Below are 25999 nucleotides of genomic sequence, written 5' to 3' on the forward strand. Positions count from 1 at the left end.
TTTTCTAAAAGATGGCACCTCAGTGACATGTTCTGAAACTGGTCTGGTTTGGCAAAGGGAGGTAGGACTATGTGTTTTGGGGCATTTTTAAAGGGAGCAGGACTTAATGGCAGAAATCTGCCATTTACTCTAAATCTGCATAACCTTTAAGTAAACAACCCCTTTCCTTTTTCACCAAACTCTTGACTGGGAGTCATGCTTCTTGGTAGCAGGCAATTGAGCCCCACAGCTGTGCCAGGACAGCATTGGCGAGGTTCTGTAACACAGCGGTCAACACGGTCTGGCCCCCTACTACTTTTCCTACTTCTCTCCCCCTTGCCCATCCCTCTCCAGCTTCCTTGCTGTTGTTCACACTCCTACTTCGGGGTCTTCCCATATTCTGTTTCCTCTGCCTGGAAATGCTCTTCCTCCAAAGGGCCAAATGACTTGCTCCCCCATTTCCATCCGATTTCTGTACTAGTGCCATCTGACAGGCGAGACCATCCCAATAGCCCCTCCTCCCCCAGCTTTTCTTTCACCAGCCCTCATACTATATATCTACTTTTCAAATTGTTTTTTGTTTTCCTAATGCCTACCCCACACCACCTAGAATGTGAGATCCATGAGAGCAGAGGAGTTTGGTTGATGCCTAAAACAGTGCCTGCCTGGCACAGTATTAGGTAGGTAATAGCAGCTGACCAGTATTCATTAACAAATAAGAAGAATGTATGTTTGTGGGGGATGGTGTACAGGGCAGGGGAGAGTAATGGTGGAGGGAGTGAGGACAACTGTTATTGAATAATAATAAAAAATTAAAAGAACGATTACTTTGCCCTGGCTGGTATGGCTCAGTGGATTGAGCATGGGCCTGTGAAGCAAAGGGTTGCTGGTTTGATTCACAGTTAGAGCACATGCCTGGGTTGCAGACCAGGTCCCCAGTAGGGGACACATGAGAGGCAACTACACATTGATGTTTCTCTCTCTTTCTCCTTCCCTTCCCCTCGCTCTAAAAATTAATAAATAAAGTATTAAAAAAAAACCCAAAGCGATCACTTACCACGTATGGGGGCACTGTTATGAGGATTGAAATATGCTCACCCTTACAGCAGCCCTATGAGGTGGGTACATGCTACCATCACACCCATTTGAAAGACCAGGAACTGAGAGGTACAGGCATGTGAGGTGATTTGCCAAGGCACAGGATGCGAAGCCATACTTCCAACCATTGTGTTGTCATTTATTGAGATCCTACTCCAGGCTAGACACTGTCTAAGCACTGGGTTTGGCAGTGAACGGAACAGAGTCTCTCTGCTTTAGATTAAGAGACTTAAATAAAAGAATCAAATGCAATGGCAAACCTTAGTGGATCTGGGTTTGGATAAAAGAGCAGGAGAAGACATTTGGGAAATAACTGGGGAAATAAGAGTATGAGTTAGGTATTTGTTATATTGAAAAATTATTAATCTTTTAGATGTGATAATATTGTGGGTAGGAAGAAATATGTTCATTATTAAAGATGCATGGTAAAGCATTAAGGGGTGAAATGTCATTAGGTCTACATACTGAAACACTTCAATGAAAAATAGGTTAACAACAGTTAAATCTAGGTGAAGGAGGAATGGTTATTCATATACTATCCTTGGTTTGTTTGAATATCTTCATAGTAAAAAGGTTTTTTAAAGCCATAAAAAAGGAAAACATATGGAGCTTGCACTCTAATGAGAAGACAGCTCACTGTGGGCCATCCCTTCTCCCCACGCTGTGGGGGAACATGCAACTGCAAGGTGATCAGCAGAGGTTTCCACCCTGATGTCCGTGACAGATAACTCCATGAAAATCTCTGAAGCGACCCTTACTTGCCCGGCTTTTGCCTTCTTTGTTCTCTCACCATATGGTACCTCATGTTAAAAATCCTCAATTTTAGTTTCAATCAAATTTTGAGAATTGCTTTCTCAATTAGACCCCAATTCACAAAACTAAAGAAAAGATTCTTCCATTTAAGACACAGGTGTTACACATCTGCACACTATCAAATCACATAATTTTATGTTTGATTGATAAAGCTTCCATTTTATGGAATAAATATAGAAAATAACTCTCAGACAGTGAGTGGCTTTATTTTCCCCTCTCCAGAAACAACCAATTATATATCATGCTTCTAAGTTGGTCCTTTGATGTAAAGAGTTTAGAAAGTTCCATTTTCATATTGCCTTCAGACTTAACTTGCCAGACACAAGGAAATCGAACACTCTCTTGGCTTATAACTTTTTTGTCCTTATCTTCCTCCTTTTCCCCTGTCTTTTTCCTTTTTATTTAAAACCCTTCCCTTGACTCTTACGAGTACGTGTCCAAGGTGCCCCAAAGAGGGTTTGGGCTGGTGTTGACAGGGACCTAAGGTACACTACAAAGAAAAGCCGTCAGAATATGGCTTTCTCAAATGTAAATCTATAAACAATTCTTAATTATGGTGCTTAATTACAGTTGAGCAACTCCTAATTGTCATGTAAGGGTTTTTTTTTTTTGGGGGGGGGGCACGGTGTAAAATGGAATTCCAAAGACAGCTATCAACTTTGGAGAAAGAGAGCTTAAAGAAGCAGCTGGGGTTTACCTAGTTTAAGTGGTTGGCTGGGGGCAATTAAAGGTGGCAATATCCCAGTTGGATTTCACAACTGCTTAATAATGCAAGCTTTTGAGTTGCTGGAACAGCTGGGAAAACAGCACTGTTTGTCATTGACTTTACAGTGCAAAGTGAGGGCTGTCCTTTGTGTCGGTGGTTATGCATTTTTAAGCAGATGTCACTGATATTAGAAACAAAATGACAACAGGGATCCAGGCCCCGGAGGCGAAATCAGGATGGGAAACAGCCTTGCCCCTTTCTAAACGAGCCTCACCCATGCTCACAGCACTTCAAAGAACCTGGGGTTATACTCAGCACGTGTGATTCCTTATCTTTCTAATCATTTGACAGGATTCAAAACTCTCTTGGGAAAGTCAATTTCTGGCCATAGTTCCCCCCCCCCCCCAGAATAATGAAGCAACTATACATTGGACAAGGTCCTAATTTCAGATATTTTATTTTATTGTCTTTATAAACTAGAGATCTCAAACCTTCCACTAGCAGGCCAACTGTGGCCCTGTGAGAATCTTGCAAAATAATAAAAATTTAACTGAAACAGATACTTAATAGTAAGGAAGATAAGAAGTGTAAGCTCCCTTTATCACAGCAATCTCTTTTCATCAAAGCCTGTGTGATTCTCTGATACTTTCTTGTCGGTGGACTGTCTCCCCTCACTGGCATATAAGCTCCATGAAAGCAGGGACCTGGTCCAAGTGGGTCACCCCAGTGTGCCTCTAACAGTCCCTGGCACAGCGAACAAAGCCAGTGTGACAATGGCAGAGGTGGGAGCAAGCGCCTTGGGAGTGCAGACAGGCCTGGCTAGCACTGGTTCTGCACATGGGGACGAGTACGCCCTGAGGAGTCACTCTGGTGGTTTCATGTGTCCATTCAACAAACAGTTATGGAGAGTCTCCTGGAATCATAGAGCAATGAACAAGCTCACATGCATCCTACCCTCCTTATAATCTAGTGGAAAGACAGACAATTTATTAAGAATTGTTAAAAGTTTATATAAGAATTGTTTTTAAAAAGCCATACAACTCACTATCTAATTACCAATCGTGGCGAGTGTGATGAAGGATAAATGCAGACTAATATAAGCAATTATATTGGCTGTACAACTCTGAATATACTAAAAACTACTGAATCAAACACTTTTTAAAAGAGTGAATTTTATAGTATATAAATGATATTTCAGCAAAGCTATTATTGAAAAGAGGGCACTGCCGTGGTTAGGAGACAGCTCCGGCCCTGCGCGTCTGGGTGCACGGTGCTGGCTCTGCCGCTTACTGGCTGTCTTGTCCTGGCCAGTTTCTCTAACACTCTGTACCTTGGTGTCTTCATCGGTAAAATGAAGATAATAATAAGGTTAAGTCAGTGTTTCCAAAGTACTAACGACCATACCTGGTACTCAAAAGAGGTGAACTATTATGATAATATTTACTGATGAACTATTATTATATTTACTTTTGGGGAGTCAGAGAGGAAACAGGAGTCAAATCAAAAGAACACTCCAAGGAAGCAAAATCAAAAGACTCTTTTTTCAAAAAATTTTTTTAAATTAATTTCTTTTTAGAAATAGGGTGAAGGAGGAAGAAAGAAAGGGAAAGAAACACTGATGCGAAGAGAAACGCGGACCTGTTGCCTCCCGCACACACCCCAGCGGAGACCAAACCCGCAACCCCGCCACGGGCCCTGACCGGAATCTGCGGGGTAACCTCTCCCTTCTCGGGACAACGTCCAACCAACGTGAGCGTGGGTCAGGGCCAGAAACCTCTTGAGCTCTATTCCGGGAAGTTTCTATTCTGGAAACTCTCTTTCTAGGGCTCTGCTCACAAACTGTAGGTACTCTGTTTTGATTTATTTTGCTTTCTGAAGAAAGGTCTTGTCAAAGAAATTGACCATGCCATGAACATCATGTGAAAAAAACAATGATGTTTCCTCATTTAGACAGAAAGCAAATCTCCTATCTTTACTTATACATTTTTTCTAATAGCTTTATTGAGATAGAATTCATGCCCCTTAAGTTCTCCCTTTTACAGGCTACAATTCAATGGTGTTTAGTATCTTCACAGAGTTGTGCAGCCACTGCCACTGTCTAATTCCAGAACTTTTTTTTTAAATATTTTATTTATTGATTATGCCATTACATTTGTTCAAATTCCAGAACATTTTTATCATCCTCAAAGAAACCTGATCCTCATGGAGGCACTCCCCAATCCTCCCCTTCTTCTAGCCTCTAGCAACCCCGAATCTGCTCTGTTTCTAAGGATTTCTTTCTCTATTCCTACCTTTATTCTCGAAAAGGCATGTGGAAATGTACTGCGCTGTTTCTGGGGTTGCCAGAGTTTATTCTCAGATTCCAAAGGGAAAATAAATAATTTCTGATCAATTACAGTTGGAAGCAACCTACGGGGGGAGATGGAGAATTTAAAGTCAAATTTGTTAAAAGCTTCACAAATTGTTATTTTAAAACAACACAGTTAAATTAGATTTTACAGGAAATGTTATATTGGTAATTACAATAAATTAGACCAATCTTTAGCATTTTTACCACAAAAAACCTGTAGTTGTTTATTAAGCATATGAACGTCTAAGTCCGATAAATACCGTTACGGCATGAATAGAAAGCTCTGTCTCTGGCTGAGTTCACACGGCACATGATTGACAGAATTACTGCACTAGAAAACATTTCTCAGTAAAGAAAAATACAACATGCTGTCCTTTGCTTAATAAAGTCAAATCACAGGGTAACCAATGTTAAATGTATTCAGAATGGTTGTACCACCAAGCATTTCATACTTACATTCTTTAAACCTCTACGATTTTGTAGAATTGCAAAAACTTAAGGATCAAATATGGTTAAAGGTCCTTACTAAGCGATGGGCAATTCCTTGGGAGAGCAACGTAAAACAAAATGAAGTAGTAAGTATGAGTATATGTGTGCCTTCAAATTTTTAATTTAAAAGCAGTTTTTTTTAATGGGTAACATAATTAAGATCAATAAAACTTGACCACTAATGACCCAATCTCTTGATTCTGCTGTGATGCCTACTTTGGGAAAATTATCATTTAGAGGGCAATTTATGGACTTCTGGTTTCACCCCAATGTGTAAAGAGCCTGGATGTTATCACTCCCAACCTTACAAGAAAAAATGGTGAGCAAACCCAAAACAACTCTTCTCAGAGCCATTAGAGAATTCAGATCATATGGGGAACTGCTGCCCTGGACACTGGAGAGAGCAGCAGATAAAGACTGATAGTAGAGGCCAGCTGTTGGAGCACGCACTGGGAAGGGAACTTAAACTCCAACTGGGAATCACTGGAGGCTCTGTGAATTTGCCTGAAAGTTAAACACTCTGAAGGGCCCAGTGTTGGAGGCCGGTGTGGGGGGTGGTGTGCAGTGGGGGGAAGCTGTACTTTCATGAGTTTTACCTCTAGGAGCCCCAACACGTTCTCATGGTAAAAAGTCAGAGAAAAATCCCCTCCTGCTACCAACAGGGAGAAGGGAAAAGAAATCATTTTAAAACACTCCCAAAGGAGTTCTGTTCTTTGTTCTGTTCTCTGTAGTAGAGGTAAGCTCTCCAGGAAAACTATTGTACCAAAGCCTTACCTGACTTGAAGAAGGGCACTTAGCTAAATTCTGCTCCCTCTGGGGGATGATGCTGAGAAAAATTTGTGAAGGTAACAATCCAGGGACATAGACCCACTAAAAGACTGAGACCTAATTGTAGAATTATAGGATGCTCCCCGCCAGCACACATTGTATCCACAGAGCCTCTGTATAGCAGAGGACTATGGATAAAAGAACTGCAAGGCTCAGACTCTATTTAGGAAGGAGTTTCTAGGGAAACCCAAAGACAACAGGGAAGACAAGACAGACGTGGAGGAAAGGGAAGCCTCAGACACCTACAGTTACAGCAGACAGTACACACAGCATAACTGACCAGGTGAAGGCCTACTTATCTCGGTTCCTATTACCTGATACATCAACAGGAAAATGACAAAGCATGCTAACAGGCAAAAAAAGTCCAGAGAGACAAAGCAGGCATCAGAGTCAGATTCAAATATAACAGATTTTGGAATTATCAGACCAGGAGTTTAAAATAAGATTAATATGCTAAGGGCTCCAATGAAAAGTTGACAACATGCAAGAACAGATGGGTAAAGTAAGCAGAGAGATGAAAACTATGAAAGAATCAAAAGGGAAAGCTAGAAATTAAAAATACTCTAAGAAACAGGGGACTTCCAGCCAAGATGGAGGCATAGGTGGAAATACTGTATCTCTTCACACAACCAAATTTAAGGACAACAAAGATTTAGAAACAAAAACACAACCAGAACAGACAGAAAATGAACTATACCGAAGTCTGACAACAACGAACCATTCATCCAGACTGGTAAGAGGGTCGAAGTTGGCAGCTGGCTGAGAGGGGTCCTGGCAGGAAAAGGCGGTGGTTAGCAGACCCGGGTGCGGGGAGGAATCAAGCAAATCCAGAGAGACTTGCAAGGTGGTTGGCTAACCACAGACACATTCTCAAGCAGATAAACCAGCCCCACCCCAAAATGAACAGTGAGACAAACCGCACAACCCAGGGCCCCAGCAATGGAAAATAAAGCCTAAAAGCACCTATTGAAAAAAGTTGCAGGGGCTGAGGTGCCAGGAGTGGCTCCCAGCCTCACAGGAGAGTGTGGGAGAAACCCACAGGGTCCTAGAATGTACACTAGTTCACCCACCCAGGAACCAGCACCAGAAGGGCCCAGTTTGCTTGTGGGAGGTGGTAGAGGGGACCAAAATCTGAGAGAGAGCAGAGCAAGCACCATTATTTCCTCTCTGACCCCATCCCCACATACAGAATCACAACCCAGCCATGTGGGTTGCCCCGCCCTGGTGAACACCAAAGGCTCTGCCCCTCATGCATAACAGGCGAGACCTGACCAAAAATGGCTCAATCAGAAGAATAAATCAAAGCCCCAGAGCCTATACTTTTAAGTGACCAAGAGATAGCCAACCTATCAGATGCACAGTTCAAAACACTCCTAATCAGGATGCTCACAGAACTGGTTGATTCTGGTCACAAATTAGATGAAAAAATGAAGGCTACACTAAGTGAAATGAAGGAAAATGCACAGAGAACCAATAGTGATGAAAAGAAAACTGGGACTCAAATCAATGGAGTGGACCAGAAGGAAGAAAGAAACAACCAAACAGAAAAGAAGGAAGAAACAAGAATTCAAAAAAATGAGGAGAGGCTTAGGAACCTCCAGGACATCTTTAAACGCTCCAACATCCGAATTATAGGGGTACCTGAAGGGGAAGAGTGGAAAACTTATTTGAACAAATAATAAAGGAGAACTTCCCCAATATGGCAAAGGAAATAGACTTCCAGGAAATCCAGGAAGCTCAGAGAGTCCCAAAGAAGTTGGACCCAAGAAGGAACACACCAAGGCACATCATAATTACATCACCCAAGATTAAAATGAAGGAGAGAATTCTAGAAGCAGCAAGAGATAAGGGGACAGTCACCTACAAAGGAGTTCCCAGCAGACTGTCAGCGGATTTCTTAAAAGAGACCTTACAGGCAAGAAGGGGCTGGAAAGAAGTATTCCAAGTCATGAAATGCAAGGACCTACTTCCAAGATTGCTCTATCCAGCAAAACTTTCATTTAAAATGGAAGGACAGATAAGGTGCTTCTCAGATAAGAACAAATTCAAGGAGTTCATCATCACCAAGCCCTTATTATATGAAATGTTAAAGGGACTTATCTAAGAAAAATAATAAAAAAATATGAACAGTGAAAGGACAGCAAACTTAGTTATTAACAACCACACCTAAAACAGAAGAAAACTAAGCAGACAGCTAGATCAGGAGTGGAACCATAAAAATGGAGATCACAAGGAGGGTTAGCAACAGGGAAGTGGGAGGAGGAAAAGGGGAAGAAGGTACAGAGAATAAGTAGCATAGACAGTGGGAAGAAAATAGGGGGAAGGCAAGAGTAGTGTGGGAAATGTAGAAGCTAAAGAACTTATGACACATGGACATGAACTGAAGGGGGGAATGTGGAGGGAGGGGGTGTGCAGGGTGAAGGGGAATGAAAGAGGGAAAATGGGACAACTGTAATGGCATAATCAATAAAATATATTTAAAAACACTCTAAGAAATAAAGGCTTCTTTTGATGAGCTTATCAATAGATTAGATACAACCAACAAAAGAATCAGTGAGCTTGAAGAAATGTAAACACTCTAAACCTAACATGCAAGAAGAAAAGAGACTGGATAAACAAAAATAATATCCAGAAACTGTGGGACAATTATAAATGATATACATATAATGAGAATATCAGAAAAAGACAAAAGGTTCAGAAAAAATATTTGAGTAATAATGGCTGAGAATTTTCCAAAATTAATGACAGACCCTGAACCACAAATCCAGGAAGCTCAGAGAATACCAAGCAGAATAAATTTCATCCCCGCCCCTTGCAAAAACAAAAAACAAATAAACAAAAAAAAACCCTCCTACACTTAGACAAATCATATTCAAATTATGGAACCAAAGACAAAATCTTGAAAAAAGACAGGAAAAAACCCAACTTGCCTATAGAACAAAGATGAGAATTATATTGAACTCCTCTTCATAAACCATGTAAGCAAGAAGAGACTTGAGCGAAATATTTGACACATCAAAAGAAAAAGTCCTTACCCTGGAATTGTGTATCCAGTGAAATTATCCTTCAGAGGTGAAGGGGAAATAATAATGTCCTCAGACAAACAAAAACTGAGACCTGTCTTGCAAGAAATGTTAAAATTCTTCAGAGAAAAGAAAATTATGGAATAATTTCCATTAAGTGGTGCAGAAAAAAGAAAATTATGGAGTATATGAGGCAAAAAAAAAAAAATCCAGACCTGATCACCATGTTCTTCTTTGTGTCCCAAGATTCCTAATTTGTCTGCATCCTCTCCATTCTTCAAAGTCAATTCTTAAGTTTGTTTTATATATAATATTAGGGTTTTTAGTTGTACTGAGAAGAAGGAACCAGGTCTATACCATCTTCCTAGAAGTGAAACTTAGTATATTCCTTATGAAGACTTACCTCCATACGCTATGTATTTATAAGTGAATTTGCATTGAATTGTAACATTGTATCCTGTCCTCACCCCACCCCCACCACCAATAAATACTGTGAGAGTTTTTCCATGTCATTAAAACTTTTTGGATAGGACTTCCAGTCAAGATGGAGGTATACATAGACACACTTTGCTTCCTCATGCAACCACAGAGAGAATTACCCCAAAACTTAAACCTCAAAACAAATAACACCCAGAACTGTCAGAAAGTCAAACTGTATGGAAGTCTGAAAACCAAGGATTTACAGAAGCCTCATTCATCCAGACAGGAAAGAGGGGCAGAGACCCTGAGATTGGTAAAGAGGTGAGGACAAAAGAGCAAAATGAGCAGTTGCACACTCACATGTGGTGGATAAAAGTCAGGAGGGATACCCTGGGAGCAAGTGATCCCAGCCCCAGGCCAGACCACACAGCCCAAGGTACCAGTGCCAGGAAGATAAATCCCCATAATTTCTGGCTGTAAAAACCAGTGGGGGTTGGGGGAGCAGAAGAAACTGACAGATTTCCAGAAGTCTCCACCTAGAGGGCCCACATTGTCTTAGAATGTACACAAACCTACCCACTCTGGGATTTAGCACCAGAAAACAGCTGGAAGAGTACCAGTTACATACAGGGAGTGGGTTAGGTGACTGGAAATGGGGCAAGCGCCAGGCAAACCTCCAGAAGCCAGCCAGTGGCACTGTCCCCCTCTCTGAACCCTCCCTCAATACAGAGCCACAAAGCAGTGAAGCAGGTTGCCCCACCCTGGCAATTACCTAAGGCTCCACCCTACATAATTTACAGATGGCTTTTCTACAATAGGCCACACTACTAAGACAGGGAGTCAAAGCAGCTCTACCTAATACACAGAAACAAACACAAGGAGGCTGCCAAATTGAGGAGACAAAGAAATATGGCCCAATTGAGAGAACAGAACAAAATCCTAGAAAAAGAACTAAACCAAACAGAGATAACCAACGTATCAGATACAGAGTTCAAAACACTGGCGATCAGAATGCTCAAAGACCTTAATGAGTACAGCAACAACATAAAGAAATGAATATTACACTATATGAAACAAAGAAAAATCTACAGGCAACCAACAGTAAAAGGGAGAAAGCCAGGATTCAAATCAACATTTGGAACATAAGGAAGAAATAAGCATTTAACCAGAGCAGAAAGAAAAAATAAGAATTTTCAAAAATGAGGAGAGTATAAGAAGACTCTGGAATATTTCCAAATGTGCCAACATCTGAATCATAGGGATGCCAGAAGGAGAAAAAGAAGAGTAAGAAATTGAAAGCTTATTTGCAAAAGAAAAAAGAAGAAAGGGAAAAACCCCACCTACTTTGGCAAAGGAAGTACACATACAAGTCTAGGAAGTACAAAGTCCCAAACCAGTTGGACCCAAAGTGGGCCATACCAAGGTATATCACAATTAAAATGCCAAAGGTTAAAGATAAAGAGAGAATCTTAAAAGCAGCAAGAGAAAATCAAACAGTTACCTACAAAGGAGTTCCCATAAAACTATCAGCTGATTTCTCAAGAGAAACTTTGTAGGCAAGAAGGGACTGGTAAGAAATATTCAAAGTGATGAAAAGCAAGGACCTACAACCTAGATTACTGTATCCAGCAAAGCTATCATTTAGAATGGAAGGGCAGATAAAGTGCTTCCCAGACAAGATAAAGCTAAAGGAGTTCATCATCACCAAGCTCTTATTACATGAAATAATTATTACATATTAAAGGGACTTATTTAAGAAAAAGAAGAAGATCAAAACTATGAGCATTAAAATGGCAACAAATTCACAACTATCAACAACTGAATCTAAAAACAAACCAAGCAAACAACCAGAACAGGAATAGAATCAAAGATATGGAGATCACAAGGAGGGTTATCAGCTGTGAAGGGGAAGAGGGTGAATGAGGGGAAAGGTACAGAGATTAAGAAGCATAATTGGTAGGTACAAACTAGATTGATGTTAAGAATATTATAGGAAATGGAGAAGCCAAATAACTTATATGCATGACCCATGGACATGAACTAAGCAGGCATGATGGGGGGGATTGCTGGAGGGAAGGTGGGTAGTGGACAGAAGGGGTCAAAGGGGGAAAAATTGGGACAACTGTAATAGCATGATCAATAAAATATATTTAAAATTTTTTAAATGCCAAAAAAACTTGGAAAATTCTTATTTTAGTAGATATATAATATACATATAACTGTATTATGAATATAATTATTTTACTGTTAACATTTAGGGTATTTTCAAATTTATTCATATTAGCTATAATACTGAAATAAATAAACTTATACAGAGATTCTTGAATATCGCTTCTTATTTCCTAGGATAAATTCCTAGAGGCAAAACTACTAAATTAGAAATAATAATTTAAAAAGTCTCCCCATGTCATTTGAAGCATTTCTGTTGAGAACCGGACACCTGCCCCAGTGATATGAGCATGCCCATCCTGCTACTCCTGGATGAGCGCTGAGTATGAGGGCGACTTAAGTGATCTGTTTTACTAAGGTGTTAAAAAAAAAGTAGTAATATATTATTTAATTTGGATTTCCTTGGTTTCCAGTGAGATGAAATATTTTTCATAGTTTTCACTGGTATACTTGTTATTTGCATTTCTATGTCTGCTGATGTCCTTTGGTCTATGTCAAGTTTTTTTCACTGTCAGTAACCCTTCATATTTAAGGTAATTTTTGTGTCACATCTGCTACAGATGCTTTTCTAATTTTTATTTTTTACTTTATGGTACTTCTCAAATTTTATTTTTTTTGTTGAAAAAAAAGTCAAACCCACAGAAAAACTGAAAGAACAGTGAGCACCCAACTGCCCTTTACTTAGATAACCAAGTGTCGACACCTTGTTACCTATTCTTCATTTCTCTGCCTACGACTGGAATGTAATCATGTTTTCTCTCAGCGGGATTTGAGGGCCTCTTTGTAATACCCCACAAGAGACTGGCTTCAATAACCGAGCAAAACTGTATCTTCTAATCTACTGTCACCATTTAACAGGAACCTCTTCTTGCCCTCTCATTGTTTCTCATTATTATTTATTGGGTTTGTTCTTGTTTTTTCCCCCTCAAACACAAGTACAACAGAATGAACAGACATCTACAAAATGAAGATGTCTGTTCAGTTCTGACAGTTTTGGTACAGATGGCAGTCACCCTCCTAGTGTCAATAAGCAAAGCACGGTCATTAAAAACAGTGCAAGCAGATCTCATGAGCAGTAAGATCTGCGAAAGCCAGTAATGATAAGCAGAAGAACCACACTTAGACACAGAAGGAGAATCATTGCCAAAGTGGAGAAAGTAGTGTAACCTATTTTGAAAACAATGTGAAAGCACTTTAAGCTCTTTGGAGAAAATATGCCACTTTTGATAATGTACTTATCATAGTAGGAAATCTCACATTTGCTGGCATCCATTATTATCACTTTGTGTACCTATCGGTGTTTATTTCTATGAGTCGAAACTACCAGATTTTCCCTTGAGCGATGCTTTCTAAAAAGGAGAAACATGTTTTAAGAAAATTAGCCTTTCTGTCTTTCAGGCAGCGCTGGTGTAGAAGACAGTAGATTGCAGACATTTGATGGAACTTGAATTCGAGGCTCACCATTGACCACCTGTGTGACCTGGGGCTTGGAGGAGCCCTAGTTTTCACCTCTTTTAAAGGAGAGGATGAGTATCTACCTCACAGGTTTTTTTAAAGTCCTTTGCAAACTGTCAAATGTTATAACAATACTGACTATGATGAAATTCATGATAATGAGGATAATTATTTTGTGTCTGTTATAAATCATTATTAAAGATATATGAATAGCGGATATTTGGAATGAACTCACCCAATTTCCTGGGTTTTCTTAGACTGAATAAAGACCCATATATCTGAACAATGTTGATTCTCATTTATTCATGGAACTGGGTGCTCTGCTGTCAAAGGAGCAATAGAAATCTAGTCTTTATTATATGCCGCCTCTCTCTAAAGGAGTTGCTGCCCTTGACTTTTGGCCTCTGATATCCATCAGACTCACAGTTGGAGCAATACTGGCAGTCCTACCAGCCTGACTGCGGAGTCCTACTCTGGCTCTATCCCAGTGCAAGAGGCTTCCTCCTTCATAGAATCAGGGTAGCAGAATTTCCAGGACCAGGCTCTTTATCATACGGAGGCAAGCTATCTATGTGGCAAAACAAATACTGATTCTAGAGAGCCAGGCTTGTCCCAGGGATTCCAGGCACACAGTGTCTGCTTTAGGAACACCAACAGTGTTTGTTAAAATGCAAACTCCGGGTCCCCATCTGGGAGTCAGTGAAGGAGGATTGCAAACCGCAGTGTAAGAACCATCACTCTTGACCTGTGGTCTCTCAAAAGGAGAGCCCACATAACAAGAGATACGTAAGATAGTGCCATGCGTTGTGTGAAAAAAGTACAAGATCTTAATGCATAAAATAAGAAATATAACCCTGGCTGGTGTGGCTCAGTAGATTGAGCGCTGGCCTGTGAACCACAGGGTTGCCAGTTGGATTCCCAGTCAGGGCACGTGCCTGGGTTGTGGGCCAGGTCCCCAGTAAGGGACACGCGTGTGACAAGTAACTGGTCAGTGTTATCTCTCACACTGACACTTATCAATGTTTCTCTCCCTCTCTTTCTCCTTCCCTTCCCATCTCTCTAAAAATAAACAAATAAAATCTTTTAAAAATAAGTTATTTCCTACTATTTAATATTCAGCTTGTCACTGGATTCCTCAAGTGGTCATGTCACCGGCAGCTCCAGAGGCATTCTGAGAGTGGGAGCACTGAACTGCGGGGCGTGGACTGCGGGGCGTGGACTGCAGGGCATGGACTGTGGGGCCGGCACGGACTGGCACGTTTGCTTTTGAAGCATTAGAATGTACTGCAGTTCGTTTGTGCAGTGAGTTCAGGAACTGTATCATGTAGTTTAAGCCTGAAAAAATGGACAGGTGTCTTTAAAAGATTCTTTCAGAAAACACGCTTTGTTTTTGAAATATAATGATAGCAAGCATCAGTGAAAAACAAGTAAATGGCAAAAACAACACTTTAACGTGAGCTTTTCCTTCACTGCATTCACAGGTAAAAATGATGATAATCCCATTGAGTTTATGAAAAGTCAGCCCCCACAACCCCAACATTTAAACAGTTTTGGAAAGAGTAACTGAAATATGGACTTAATCTGACCGGCACTGATGCTGAATCTCACCTAAGTGCAGAGTAAGATTTGGGATATTAGCTACAGTCAGTATACAGTCATCATGATTACCAAGATTAAATAACTAGGGCAGTATAATTCATAACCTTTTCAGAAAAAGAAGGAAATTTTGTTCTGCTAAAAAAGTAAAACAATTACTTTTAAATGTTCATTTCATTTTTATCTCATTAAAAATTTCTACATTGAGCCCTGGTCAGGTGGCTCAGTTGGTTGGAGCATCGGCCCATACACCAAAAGGACGTGGGTTCGATTCCTGGTCAAGGCACATACTTAAGTTGCAGGTTCGGTTCCCAGTTGGGCATGAATGGGAGGCAACAGATCAATGTTTCTCTCTCTAAAATCAATAAACATATCCTCAAGTAAGGATGAAAAAAATTTCTTCTACACTGGTATATTTTATAATGTATTCACTCTGTGTGACAATAAGTATGTAATTTACAAATAAATAGATACATATTACGGCCATGTGGAATAAAAACCCAGATCCAGCATCTGTCCCAGCTTAAAACTTTCATGAAACTGAGTCTCTCCTCTGATCTCCTACTCAATGCTGAAACTACAAAACCCGCTCCTTGGTAAGTCATGTCACCGGTCATTAAAAAGCACCTTTTTAGCTTTGGTATTTTAAAGGCTTTGTCATGGAGCCTCAGAAGAAAAATGCAATGAATTGGCCAGTCTTACTCCTCCCAGGTTTGAGAACCTGAAGGAGTTCTGAGTCCTGTAACCTATGTTGCATATAATCGCCTGGCAGACTCTAAACCCAAACCAATCTATTCCTGACCATCTCCCGGGCGCCCCTGCAAGAACAGCACCAGGTGTGACTGTCTGCCTGAGCATGTCAGTCACAGGTGACAGTCCCTGATCTCCTGGGTCTCCTGTTTTCCATTTCCGTCGACTGCTGCTGCTTCTCTTCCTTCCGGAGCCAACCCCTGTGCCTCACGCTTGGGCTCCCAGGGCCTGCCTCGGGCCTGCTCACTTTGAAGACCTACTTTGGACTTTGTTCCAGTTTATGACCTTGGCTCATCTCATTTCATTTTCAAATTACATGCCCCATCAGCGCCACACAGCCACAGCTATGACTGAGATGCTCCTGCCATCTCTTCCAGGCTTGTAAGGCTCTTACAAATTTACCAGGCATCCCATCTTCCTGATAGGAGGGCTGCTGGTTCCATTATTGTATTAAATAGAAAAGATGGGATCCAAGGACCACTTCTGGGAGACAGCTCCATGCCCCAATTAATGTCTTCCTTAACTCATCCAGAGACCCTAATAAAGGCCAACGACACTCCCTGATCAGGGGAAAGAACTGTACAACTCGGTCTTCGTCAGAGACTTTCTGTTTGCTGCAATGACTACCTCGTTTGCTCTTTTCATCTCCCAGGACCTGCAAATCTATAGCCTGGGGTCTCTGTTCTCTGTCAGGGTGAGGACAAAGAGAAGGCTGGAGGCAGGAGAATGTTCATTCCAGCTGGTGAAGACCCTTCTGTTCACTTCCCCCGACCCCTCCTTTCTAACTTCCTGTCCTTGGGCCACACACTTCCTTCACCTCTACAGATCTCCTGGCTGCTTCTTTGTATCAGCCTCCCACTTTGCCCTGTTGAATCCTCTTGTTTTGAACTAAGAGTCTATATAAATTGGTAAAGTAACCTGCAGTATTTTCCTTTCCAAGAGTCCCTTTTATTATTTTTCCCTGCAGTGTCCTTGTTTTAAAAGATTAGTTATATTAACCTACTTACAGGTCATATTTTTATCCCCAAATTTAAAAATTAAAGATATAAATGACTAAACACTAGACATCATCCCTAGGTCGCCTCTGCCCAGGGACGTCAGATGCCTGTGACACCACCTTCACGTGGGGGAGGGGCAGGGGAGATGGGTGCAGTGTAACCCCACAGTTTTGCTCCCACTACTGCACACTAGGACTGGCTCTGTCCTAAATATGGGCAGCTCGCGTGCACTGTTTCTGAAGCTTGACCTCGTTGTCTGATGTTACTCACTTATGCTTAATACAGCAGGTCTTCGAATAATGTCATTTTGTTCAACATTGTTTCATTATGTTGATGAAAAGAAAAAAAAATTGATTCCCAGCAGGGGCCACTGTCTGTGTGGAATTTGCACATTCTTCCCGTGTCCAAGTGGGTTTTCTCCAGGTCCTCCACTTTCCTCCCACGTTCCAAATGTGCACACACGAGGTGAACTGGCGTGTCTGCATTGTCCCAGTCTGAGTGAGTGAGGGTGTGGGGAGTGCTGTGATGGAAGGATGTCCTGTCCAGGGTGGGCCCTGCCTGGAGCCCTGAGCTGCCTGGATAGGCTCTGGCCCTCTGCGCCTCTAAACTAGAGTGAACAGATATGACAATTACCCTGTTTTTTATTAATCTTCCATAAATGTATGTATAGCTCACATTTATTTCAATGTTCAATATTAGAAGTGTTTGGGTCTGTATTTAGCAGTTTGGTGATGTTTTTGTGACCAGAAATATGCTGTAGGAGTTTAACTCTTCTTGATATCAATTAGCCTATGGTAAAATTGTTTTTGTTGCCCATCTTTGTTTCATTGAAGTCACAGTTTCCAAGGCCTTGTATTCCTTAAGTGAGGACTTACTGTGTATGTTCACAATGCAAATACAGGCCACCGAGTTTTTAAGCTTAGTACAGACCTCAGTCTACAAACACTGACATTCAGGAGGCCGATGTGTAAGAAGGTCCAAGGTGAGGCAAGGTCAGTTCTCTTTGACTCAATTCTAATTTTAACAAATCATCTCTTAGGACGTATTACACAATGGATATTTAAAGCAAGTTTTATTATCTTTGTTTTTTTATCCTGATACCAAAATCATCTTTACAATATAGTGCATGTGCTAAAAACTGCAAAGAAAGAACTGTGGGATGTGAATAACATAAAAACTGATTTGCATTCAAACAAACTGTTATTGTGTCAAGCATTATAACTCAATAAAGCAATTCAAAATAAAATTTATTAAAATCCAAATTGTGCCAATAACTTCTTTTTTCATGTAATAAACATCCTTTATAAAATATTTGCAAAACATAATATTTTCCATTAACTTTTTATGCAGACCTTCTACTGAAATTGGGAGAATAGCTATAAACACAACCAATAAAATTTTGCCTTTGCAGTTATCTCACCTGAGTGAGCAAAGTTATTTTTTGTACTTATCTTAGATCCTAAAATGGCTATTTTACTTACCATTTGGAAGTGTGGGGAAAATGTAACTTATCAGTAACAGGAGTGGTTAACACATGATGGTTTACAACATCTAAATACTTCTTGATGTGAATCTGTCACAGAAAAGTTCAAGTTTAGGTCATTATAGCAGACTTAAGGTACTAAGCTAATTCACTTCATTTCATTGGGTTAACGCTCTGAATCATGTAATTAAGCCAAAAGACCAAACACACTATGCCTAAAGTTATCACATGTCTAAGGTATAATTAGACATCTTAAGGCCAAATCACTCTGTCCTAAAGAGCATAATAAGCAATTGGGACTCAAAAGGTTGAGCGACCTGCAGGACTCTCCACAAATGAAACTATGCACGATAGTTAGTAAATCGCTTAGCCAGGTAAATTTACTAGGCAGTACAGATATGGAGTGACATCTTTCTCCTATGGGGACTTGAAGCAAGCATCCCAGGAAAGAATTTGACCTTTAGACAACAAATCATTTAAAATGGGCAACCCAAAGACTCCGGCTGGGGCCAGCCCCTCACCCTCAGGTGATAAGGGACAACGTTGTACTGGTCTGAGCGGGTACAAAACCCTCCACCTCCCTCACAGCCTCAGGAGCTGAGGGATGAAGCTGATGGTGAATGAAAGTCTGAGGCAAAAGCGAGAGGTCTAGCAGGTGGAGACGATCCTTACTTGGACCCGTGTACCTATACATCCATGTTGTATTTTATTTTATTTTTTAAAGTTTTTTAGAAAATTAAGATGTAACAGTATATAGTTTGAGGCATATAATATAGTGGTTTGATATTTATATTTATTGTGAAATGATCACCACAATGTCTAGTTGCAAATTCTTTTAAGATCTTTTTAAGCTCTAATCTCTTAGCAACTTTCAAATACATAGTACAGAATTTTTAACTATAGTCATCTTGCTATACATTACATCCCCAGGACTTATTGTTTTATAACTGGAATTTGTATATGCTTTGACCACCTTTACCCATTTACTCACTCTCACCTCTGGCAAGCATCAGTCTCTTTCTGCATCTATCGGGTTAGGTGTTTTGGGGAGGGAGGGTTGAGGAGTTAGATTCCACATAATATGTGAAATTATACAATATTTGTTGTTGCCTGACTTATTTCACTTAGCATGATATCCTTGAGGTCTATCCATGTTGTCTTAAATGGCACAACTTCATTTTTTAAAAAATATTTTATTTTCAGAGAGAGGGGAAGAGAAGGAGAAAGAGAGAGAGAGAAACATCAGTGTGTGGTTCCCTCTCATGTACCCCCTACTGGGGACCTGGCCTGCAACCCAGGCATGTGCCCTGCCTGGGAATTAGATCAGTGACCCTTGGGTTCACAGGCAGGTACTTAATCCACTGAGCCACACCAGCCAGGGCAAAATTTCATTTTTTACAACTAAATAATATTCCATTGTATGTATGCATGCATGCATGTATGTATGTGTATCTATATGTTTTTCTTTTTCCATTAAACCATCAATGGACATGTAGATTGCTACCATGTCTTGGCTATTGTAAATAATGCTACAATGAATGTAGGGTGCACATAGCTTTTTGAGTTAGTGGGTTTTTTTGTTTCTTTGGACATCTTTTAAACAAATATTATTCTTGTCTGAAGGTTGGATTCTTTCCTGTTTTAAGATATGTCTGTAACAGTGATTTTCACTGCAAACATTTTTAAAACATGACATACCTGACTATTTAGGCAGGGGCACTGACCTTTTTTTCCTTAAATTTTCAAAAAAAAAAGCACAACAGCCAACACAACAAAGCCATCTGGTGTGAATGAATCAAAAGTATACCTTTTTTTGTCAGGTTGGCAAAAAATACATTATTTTGCTGTGCCGCACACTTTTAGTAATTAGTTTAAGTGTGCCATGAGATGAAAAAGGTTGAAAATCATTGGTCTAGCCTTGGCTGGGGTGGCTCAGTGGATTGAGCACTGACCTGTGAACCAAAGGGTCACCAGTTCAATTCCTGGGTTGCAGGCCAGGTCCCCAGCTGGGAGTATGCAAGAGGCAAATCAACAGATGTTTTTCTCACATACTGATGTTTCTCTCCCTCTTGTTCCCTCCCTTTCCCTTTCTAAAAAAATAAATAACATCTTTTAAAAAAGAAAAAGGAAATCATTGGTCTATAGTAATGAAGTCCCAATTTATTTCTCTGTCCCTAAATTGGTATATTTCTTTGATTTTACCCATTGGGTTACAATATTACAAAAATGACTATCTCAACTCTCTATGATGTATTGGTATGAATCCTTTTTAGTCAGGCATATTGGACTAATAGTAATCATTTTTAAAATTCTTTTTATCATTTTAGAAGTTATCACTGCATACTCTTACATTATCAATATTTTAAATTCTTTCTGGGATGTGACAGGATGTGAATCAATTGATCAATCAGTTAATATCATTATCCTTAAAAAAAACAGAAAAAGTTCATAATCACCCTAGATCCACCTCTGTTATAGGATTACACAGAATCCTGTGAGGACCACAATTCTTTTCTTCTAGAGGAACCTTTGTCTTCTTGTGTTTTATTTAATGTCCAAAGTTCTACTTACTCTTAACCCCATTTCAGTCCTCTTGATTGCTCTTTCAAGATTCTGAATGTCTAGAGTTCCTCCTTTTTCCTCAAGTGGGAATTTTGCTAATTTCTCCCTTAACTGATAAAGGTCTTCATGGACCTATAGGTGTAAGGAAATATGAAATATTAAAAGCATACTTACAGAGTCCACCTAAAACATCTATTTTAAAGGTCTTCAATTTACTTGAATTGCTAGAGACAGTAAAGGTTGATTTTATGGTGTTCATTGAAAAGGACTGTCCTTATGGTTCCATGACAGTCTTTATTAGAATGTTCCATTACTGTCTTAGATTTTGAAACACGAAGCTTTCATGAAGTTGCCTACTTTTCCTTTCCCCGTTAGAAATAAATCCAAGCTAAGACTGCAATGTAAATGGCTTCTGCTTTCTCAAATGGTAAAGCAGTGGAGTCCAGGGACGATAAGAAGTTGTGCCAAACTCTGATTTCTATTAATGGGTGGAAAGGTAAGAAAACAGAACACTTTCAACACAGAGAGGTTCCAGTGAAAATTGTGCCTTTTGAAAGGCAATTGTAAATATGTTCACAGGGCCTGTTGGTTTTCTATTCTGGCTGGACCTTCCTCACTAACTGCTCAGACATAGTTTTGTGGGTGTGTGGCCTTGACTTTGTTTCAGTCAGAATGAAAATGATCCATGAAGAATAAGCAACATGTTATTACTTTAACATTTTCCTTCAAAATGATGAATATATTTCGAATGTTAAGCACCCTCAGAATTAAATGTGCATTATGAAATTAGCACAAGATTCTCTGAATTCATATTAGAACTCAAACTTCAAGAGATAAATACAGATGGCACCAATTATTGTATGGGTTGCTGCCACAAGAAAAACATTTTGTTATGCGAATTTATGAACCCAACACCTGTTTCACCAATAGCCACACCAATAACAATCTGCAGACTGGGTTGCTGAAGGCATTTTGAAATGGTTATCTTTCCCTGTTAGTCTAACTGGACTTACACACATTGACCCAGCCTATTATCGATTACTCTAGACTATTCCCATTGAGCCAAGTATTCAAAAGATCAAAATTTGCATCTTTTCACTGATGGGCATCACAGTCTGGCGGACACATCTGGTCATTTGTGCTCTGCGCAAATTGTCATGTAAACCCTTCAGGGCTTGCAGATTGAAATTTGCACATACCTACTGCTTGTTTGTAAGACCCTAAGGATGAAGATATTCTTCTTTCATTTGTTTTGTCCAATTACTGCTGCAAACTGATTTCCCATCTATTGCCCAGAGACACTTGGAAAGTACAAAGAAGCAGCTCAAGGACGAGCCCCACTTGCAGCCTCCTACGGATGCACCGAATTTCCTTCGTGTAGCTGCAGTACTCATGGGTTCGTGTCATTATGTAAGTATGCCTGGTAAGTGCCCTGGATTACTATCAGGGAACCAAAGGTCTGATTTCTTCATCTTCCTCGTGTGAACAATTGTACTGTTTCATAGGGCTGTGAGATACATGGAAGTCTGGTACATAGTAAGAATCAGTAAAAAGCAGATAATTCCTTGTTTTCTCACTAGTCACATGATGTCCATGTACACCATCCACATTTTCTCTAGTTTCTTCACTGAGAGAAAAATAAAATAATTATTTTCTGTCATAGAATTGTTGAGTGGAAATGGAGAAATGAGTGTGACAATGAATGAACATAGGCTTTGGAACCAGACAGACATAAACTAGAATCCTATTTCCTCTTTTACCGCTCTAAGCTTGGTAAATTTGCCAAGCTTTTCAGAGCCTTCGTGTTCTCATCTGTAAAATGGAGATAAATAGCTACCTCTCAGAATGGTGGCAACAATAGGACCAGTTAAAAATATGTCAAGTGTTTTGTATGGGGCCAGTCACATATGAGGGCACCGAACAAATGTTAACTCTTCTCTCCTAAACAGCAGAATCCATTGTATGTAACTGGCACCTAGTAAATGTCCACTGACTTGAATTACTCTCTTAATCTTTCTCGAGAGCTTTTCATGTTACTTTTATTGCCAGACAGTTTCTTCTCCCCTCTTAATGTCTGCATTAAGAGAGGAGACTCTGCATTTGTACAATTACATTAGTGATAAGTACTGCAGAAAATCACCACACTTGGGTAGGAAAAGTGATTAAGTTCTACATCTGTTCTTTCTTCAAATAGGCCCTATCTGCTGTACTGAAATTTTATATGTCACCCATCATCTGTTATCATCAAATGCATTGCTCTTCATACATTTTGAAATCTATGTGGAAGAAATTATTGTTTTGACAGTTTGGGGACAGGGTTGCTTAATAAGAAGCTCTTGAAATATTTAATACAGTAAAAATTTGCTCCTGAATTTAAAAGAGTCATGCAACCAGACTCCAAATTGTCAAAAAGCAGTCTCATAATTCCAATTTTATTCATCTCTGCTAAAGAGATGGTTTGGCTGACTCATTCTCATCACTTTTATGTTGTATGCTTCTGGCAACCCAGACGGCAGGACTGGTAAGAAAGACAGCGATAATATCAAGGTGTCAACTAGCTCCAGTATTTCCAAGGTTGGTGTTAACATACAACTGTTGGATTTTTAAAATCAACCATTGGATATATATAAAAACAATTTGACTGCCTAAGCTAATAGTAAAGAAAGTCCACTTTACAATAACAAGAGATAACGTAGCTTTGGGGAAATTGAATCAACTTAGAGGTGTATGTGATCTAAGCTACGTATCATACAGAAGAGAAAACTGAGGCCCAGAGAGGTGAAGTGACATCAATACTGTGATGTTGTATCCCAGACTGACCAAACAGCTACCCCTGGACCCCGTTCTGAAGTGAAAAGACTTCTGGCAGCATAGTCGGTACACTATTCCAAACCACAAGGGGAGCAGCCCCTGGGAAGTAGAATTATCTCAAGAGAAGGTGTGAAATTAGGCATGAGAATTCTCCCTGAATTCTGGTTTCTGTTTTAGAGTTGTCTCATGTCTGTAGAAATAGAGAAAACTACAGAGGACTTAATTGCTCCTGTAGTCAAATAAAGTATACTGTTGGGAAGAACTGGCTTTTTCTGGGAAGGAGTCTCCATTAGTGTTTCAATTGTTTGGAGTCTGTAAAAATGGGCCCTGGATTTGCAAGCTGGTAAATGTGATGAATAATTAACCTTACCTAAAGAGAGGGCTAGCCTTTGATTTTAAATACTGGGGGGTGACCTGTAGGCCCCTAAAGTAGCCTGCTTGAGAGGAGTGTGTTTGCTTCAAGGCTTTGGCCACCAGACAGTCTAACAATGTGATTTATGATGGGTTTTTGAGCCACACTGTATCAGTTCTAACCTTTAGAGGAACTGAAAGCTAAAAGCATTAGTTTAACCTCTGGGAACGGCTGGAGATGAAGTGTCAGTCACGTGGGATAGTGTGCAATTGAGCCGAAATAAAAACTCTGGAAGTCTCACATCAGCTTCCCTAGTTGACAGCACTCTGTGCATATTGTCACACATTGTGGCTGGGACAAGGTAATTCCTCAAGGAGAGGGTGACTGGAAACTGTTTGGACCCCTCTTGGACTCTGCCCTATACATCTCTTCCCTTGTCTGATTTTTGTTTGTATCTTTACACTATAATAACACTGTCATTGTAGACCTAGTGTTTTACTGAATTTTGTGAATTATTCTAGCCAATTGGCCAAAGAGAGGTGTTCAGGTCTCCCAAATTATAGACTGCTGGTCTATACTCCCAAAGTATAGACTCAGTCTGAATTATAGACTGAGGGTGGTTCTGGGCACTCCTGAACTTGAGGCTGATGTAGACATGAGGGCAGTCTTGTGAAGACTGTTCCCTCACTTTGCAGTTTGACTAAACTCATTCTAGGGTCATGGTGAGAAACAGGTGAGGTAAGATTTGGGTAGGATTAATTTGGGGAAGGAAGTCTATGAAATTGGTAAGTGTAGGGGGTTGCATTTTGGAAAAGGTGAATTTACAGAAGTTTCTCCTAAGTAGCAGGTGAGAGATAAAAATCCTGGAAGGGAGATAAATTAGATTCATTACTGATCTGAGAGTCCTAATAGAGCGACCTTAGGAAAATGACTTTAAGCCTTAGTCAAATGGAACTCACTATAAGAGTAAAGATTGATGATACATGCAGGAACATTTTAAAACTACATATGTAAATTATTTTTATAAAGGCAACTGACACAGACTTATACTGGAGAAGATGTTCTTGATATTTACCCCTTCAGAAAAACTATTTCTCCCAAGTTTTTAAATGTAACATTTGATATTCAAAATTTTAACTCGATTTGCAATCTGTTATTTTTAATATATTTTCCTATGTGTGTGTTCCCAAGCAAGGGGCTTTTCCTTTATTAAGACATAATTGACATAACATTATGTTAACTTCTGGTGTACCACACAATGATTTGATGTTTGTATATATTGTAAAATGATCACAACAGGTCTAGCTAACATCCATCAGGACACAGTTGTAATTTTTTCCTGTGATGAGAACTTTTAAGGTTTAGTCTCTTGGCCACTTTCAATACAGTATTAACTATAGTTACCATACTATTCATTACAACCCCCGGACTTATTTGCAAGGGACTTTTTGATCCAAAAAATAGGGCTGCTTAAGAAAAACAGTTCACATATTTCAATTTCTCCTCAAACTTAACACTTCCCCAAATGTGTCTGATTTGAACTTCCCCACTCCCCTACATCCATGGATTCATATTTCTCAGAACAATACATTTTAAAATGATGCCTCGGTGTGAGGTGAAGTTTTCCGAAGTAAAGGTTCCGGGGTGAGGTGCATGGTTTCGAGTTTCACCAGAGGTGTAGTAGTGCTTCTGGAGCCCAACCTCCCGAGTACGGCACCCAGCGGTGAGTTAGGCTGGTGAGCGAGGTCCGGGCTGGCAAATCTGGGGGCTCTCCCGAGGCGGTCAGGACGCAGCGCTCCAAATGGATGGGTGCGAGTGCATCGGGGCTGCACGGCTCAGCCCGAGGCGTCTTAGCTGGGGCCGGGTCGGGAGGGGCTCAGTTCCCACCTGGATTAATATGTTACCGATGGGGTCGAAGTTTTCAGCCTCCTTAGCCATGGGTAGACCTAGGGTCGGCTACCTTCCCCAGGATGCTGCGTCTCCAGGAGCAGAAACCTTTGTGGTAGAAACTCGTTCCCTTGGCAACACCACGCTCCGCCCGGCCTGTCCTACACTGGTACCGGAAGAGGGGGTGAGAAAACAGTCAGGGTCGCCAGGACTTTCCGAGAACGCGCCCT

The 25999-nt window shown here is 40.3% G+C and overlaps 1 protein-coding gene across 1 annotated transcript in view; it reads right to left on the reverse strand.

Moving 5' to 3' along the window:
- LOC119057034 (IQ domain-containing protein H-like) overlaps positions 1-25999 on the reverse strand; it is a 57916-nt gene that overhangs the window by 31543 nt on the left and 374 nt on the right. The window contains exons 2-5 of the mRNA XM_053670132.1: positions 25770-25935; positions 20729-20851; positions 18156-18247; positions 4888-5005 (exon numbers count right to left, since the gene is read on the reverse strand). Of these exons, the coding sequence (XP_053526107.1) occupies positions 4888-5005; positions 18156-18247; positions 20729-20851; positions 25770-25820 (384 nt within the window). The 5' untranslated portion in view covers positions 25821-25935. The remainder of the gene's footprint in view (positions 1-4887; positions 5006-18155; positions 18248-20728; positions 20852-25769; positions 25936-25999) is intronic.

Source organism: Artibeus jamaicensis, unplaced genomic scaffold (genome assembly GCF_021234435.1).
Source record: "Artibeus jamaicensis isolate MK-2021 breed Jamaican fruit bat unplaced genomic scaffold, CSHL_Jam_final contig_548, whole genome shotgun sequence".
Classification (NCBI taxonomy): Eukaryota; Metazoa; Chordata; class Mammalia; order Chiroptera; family Phyllostomidae; genus Artibeus; species Artibeus jamaicensis.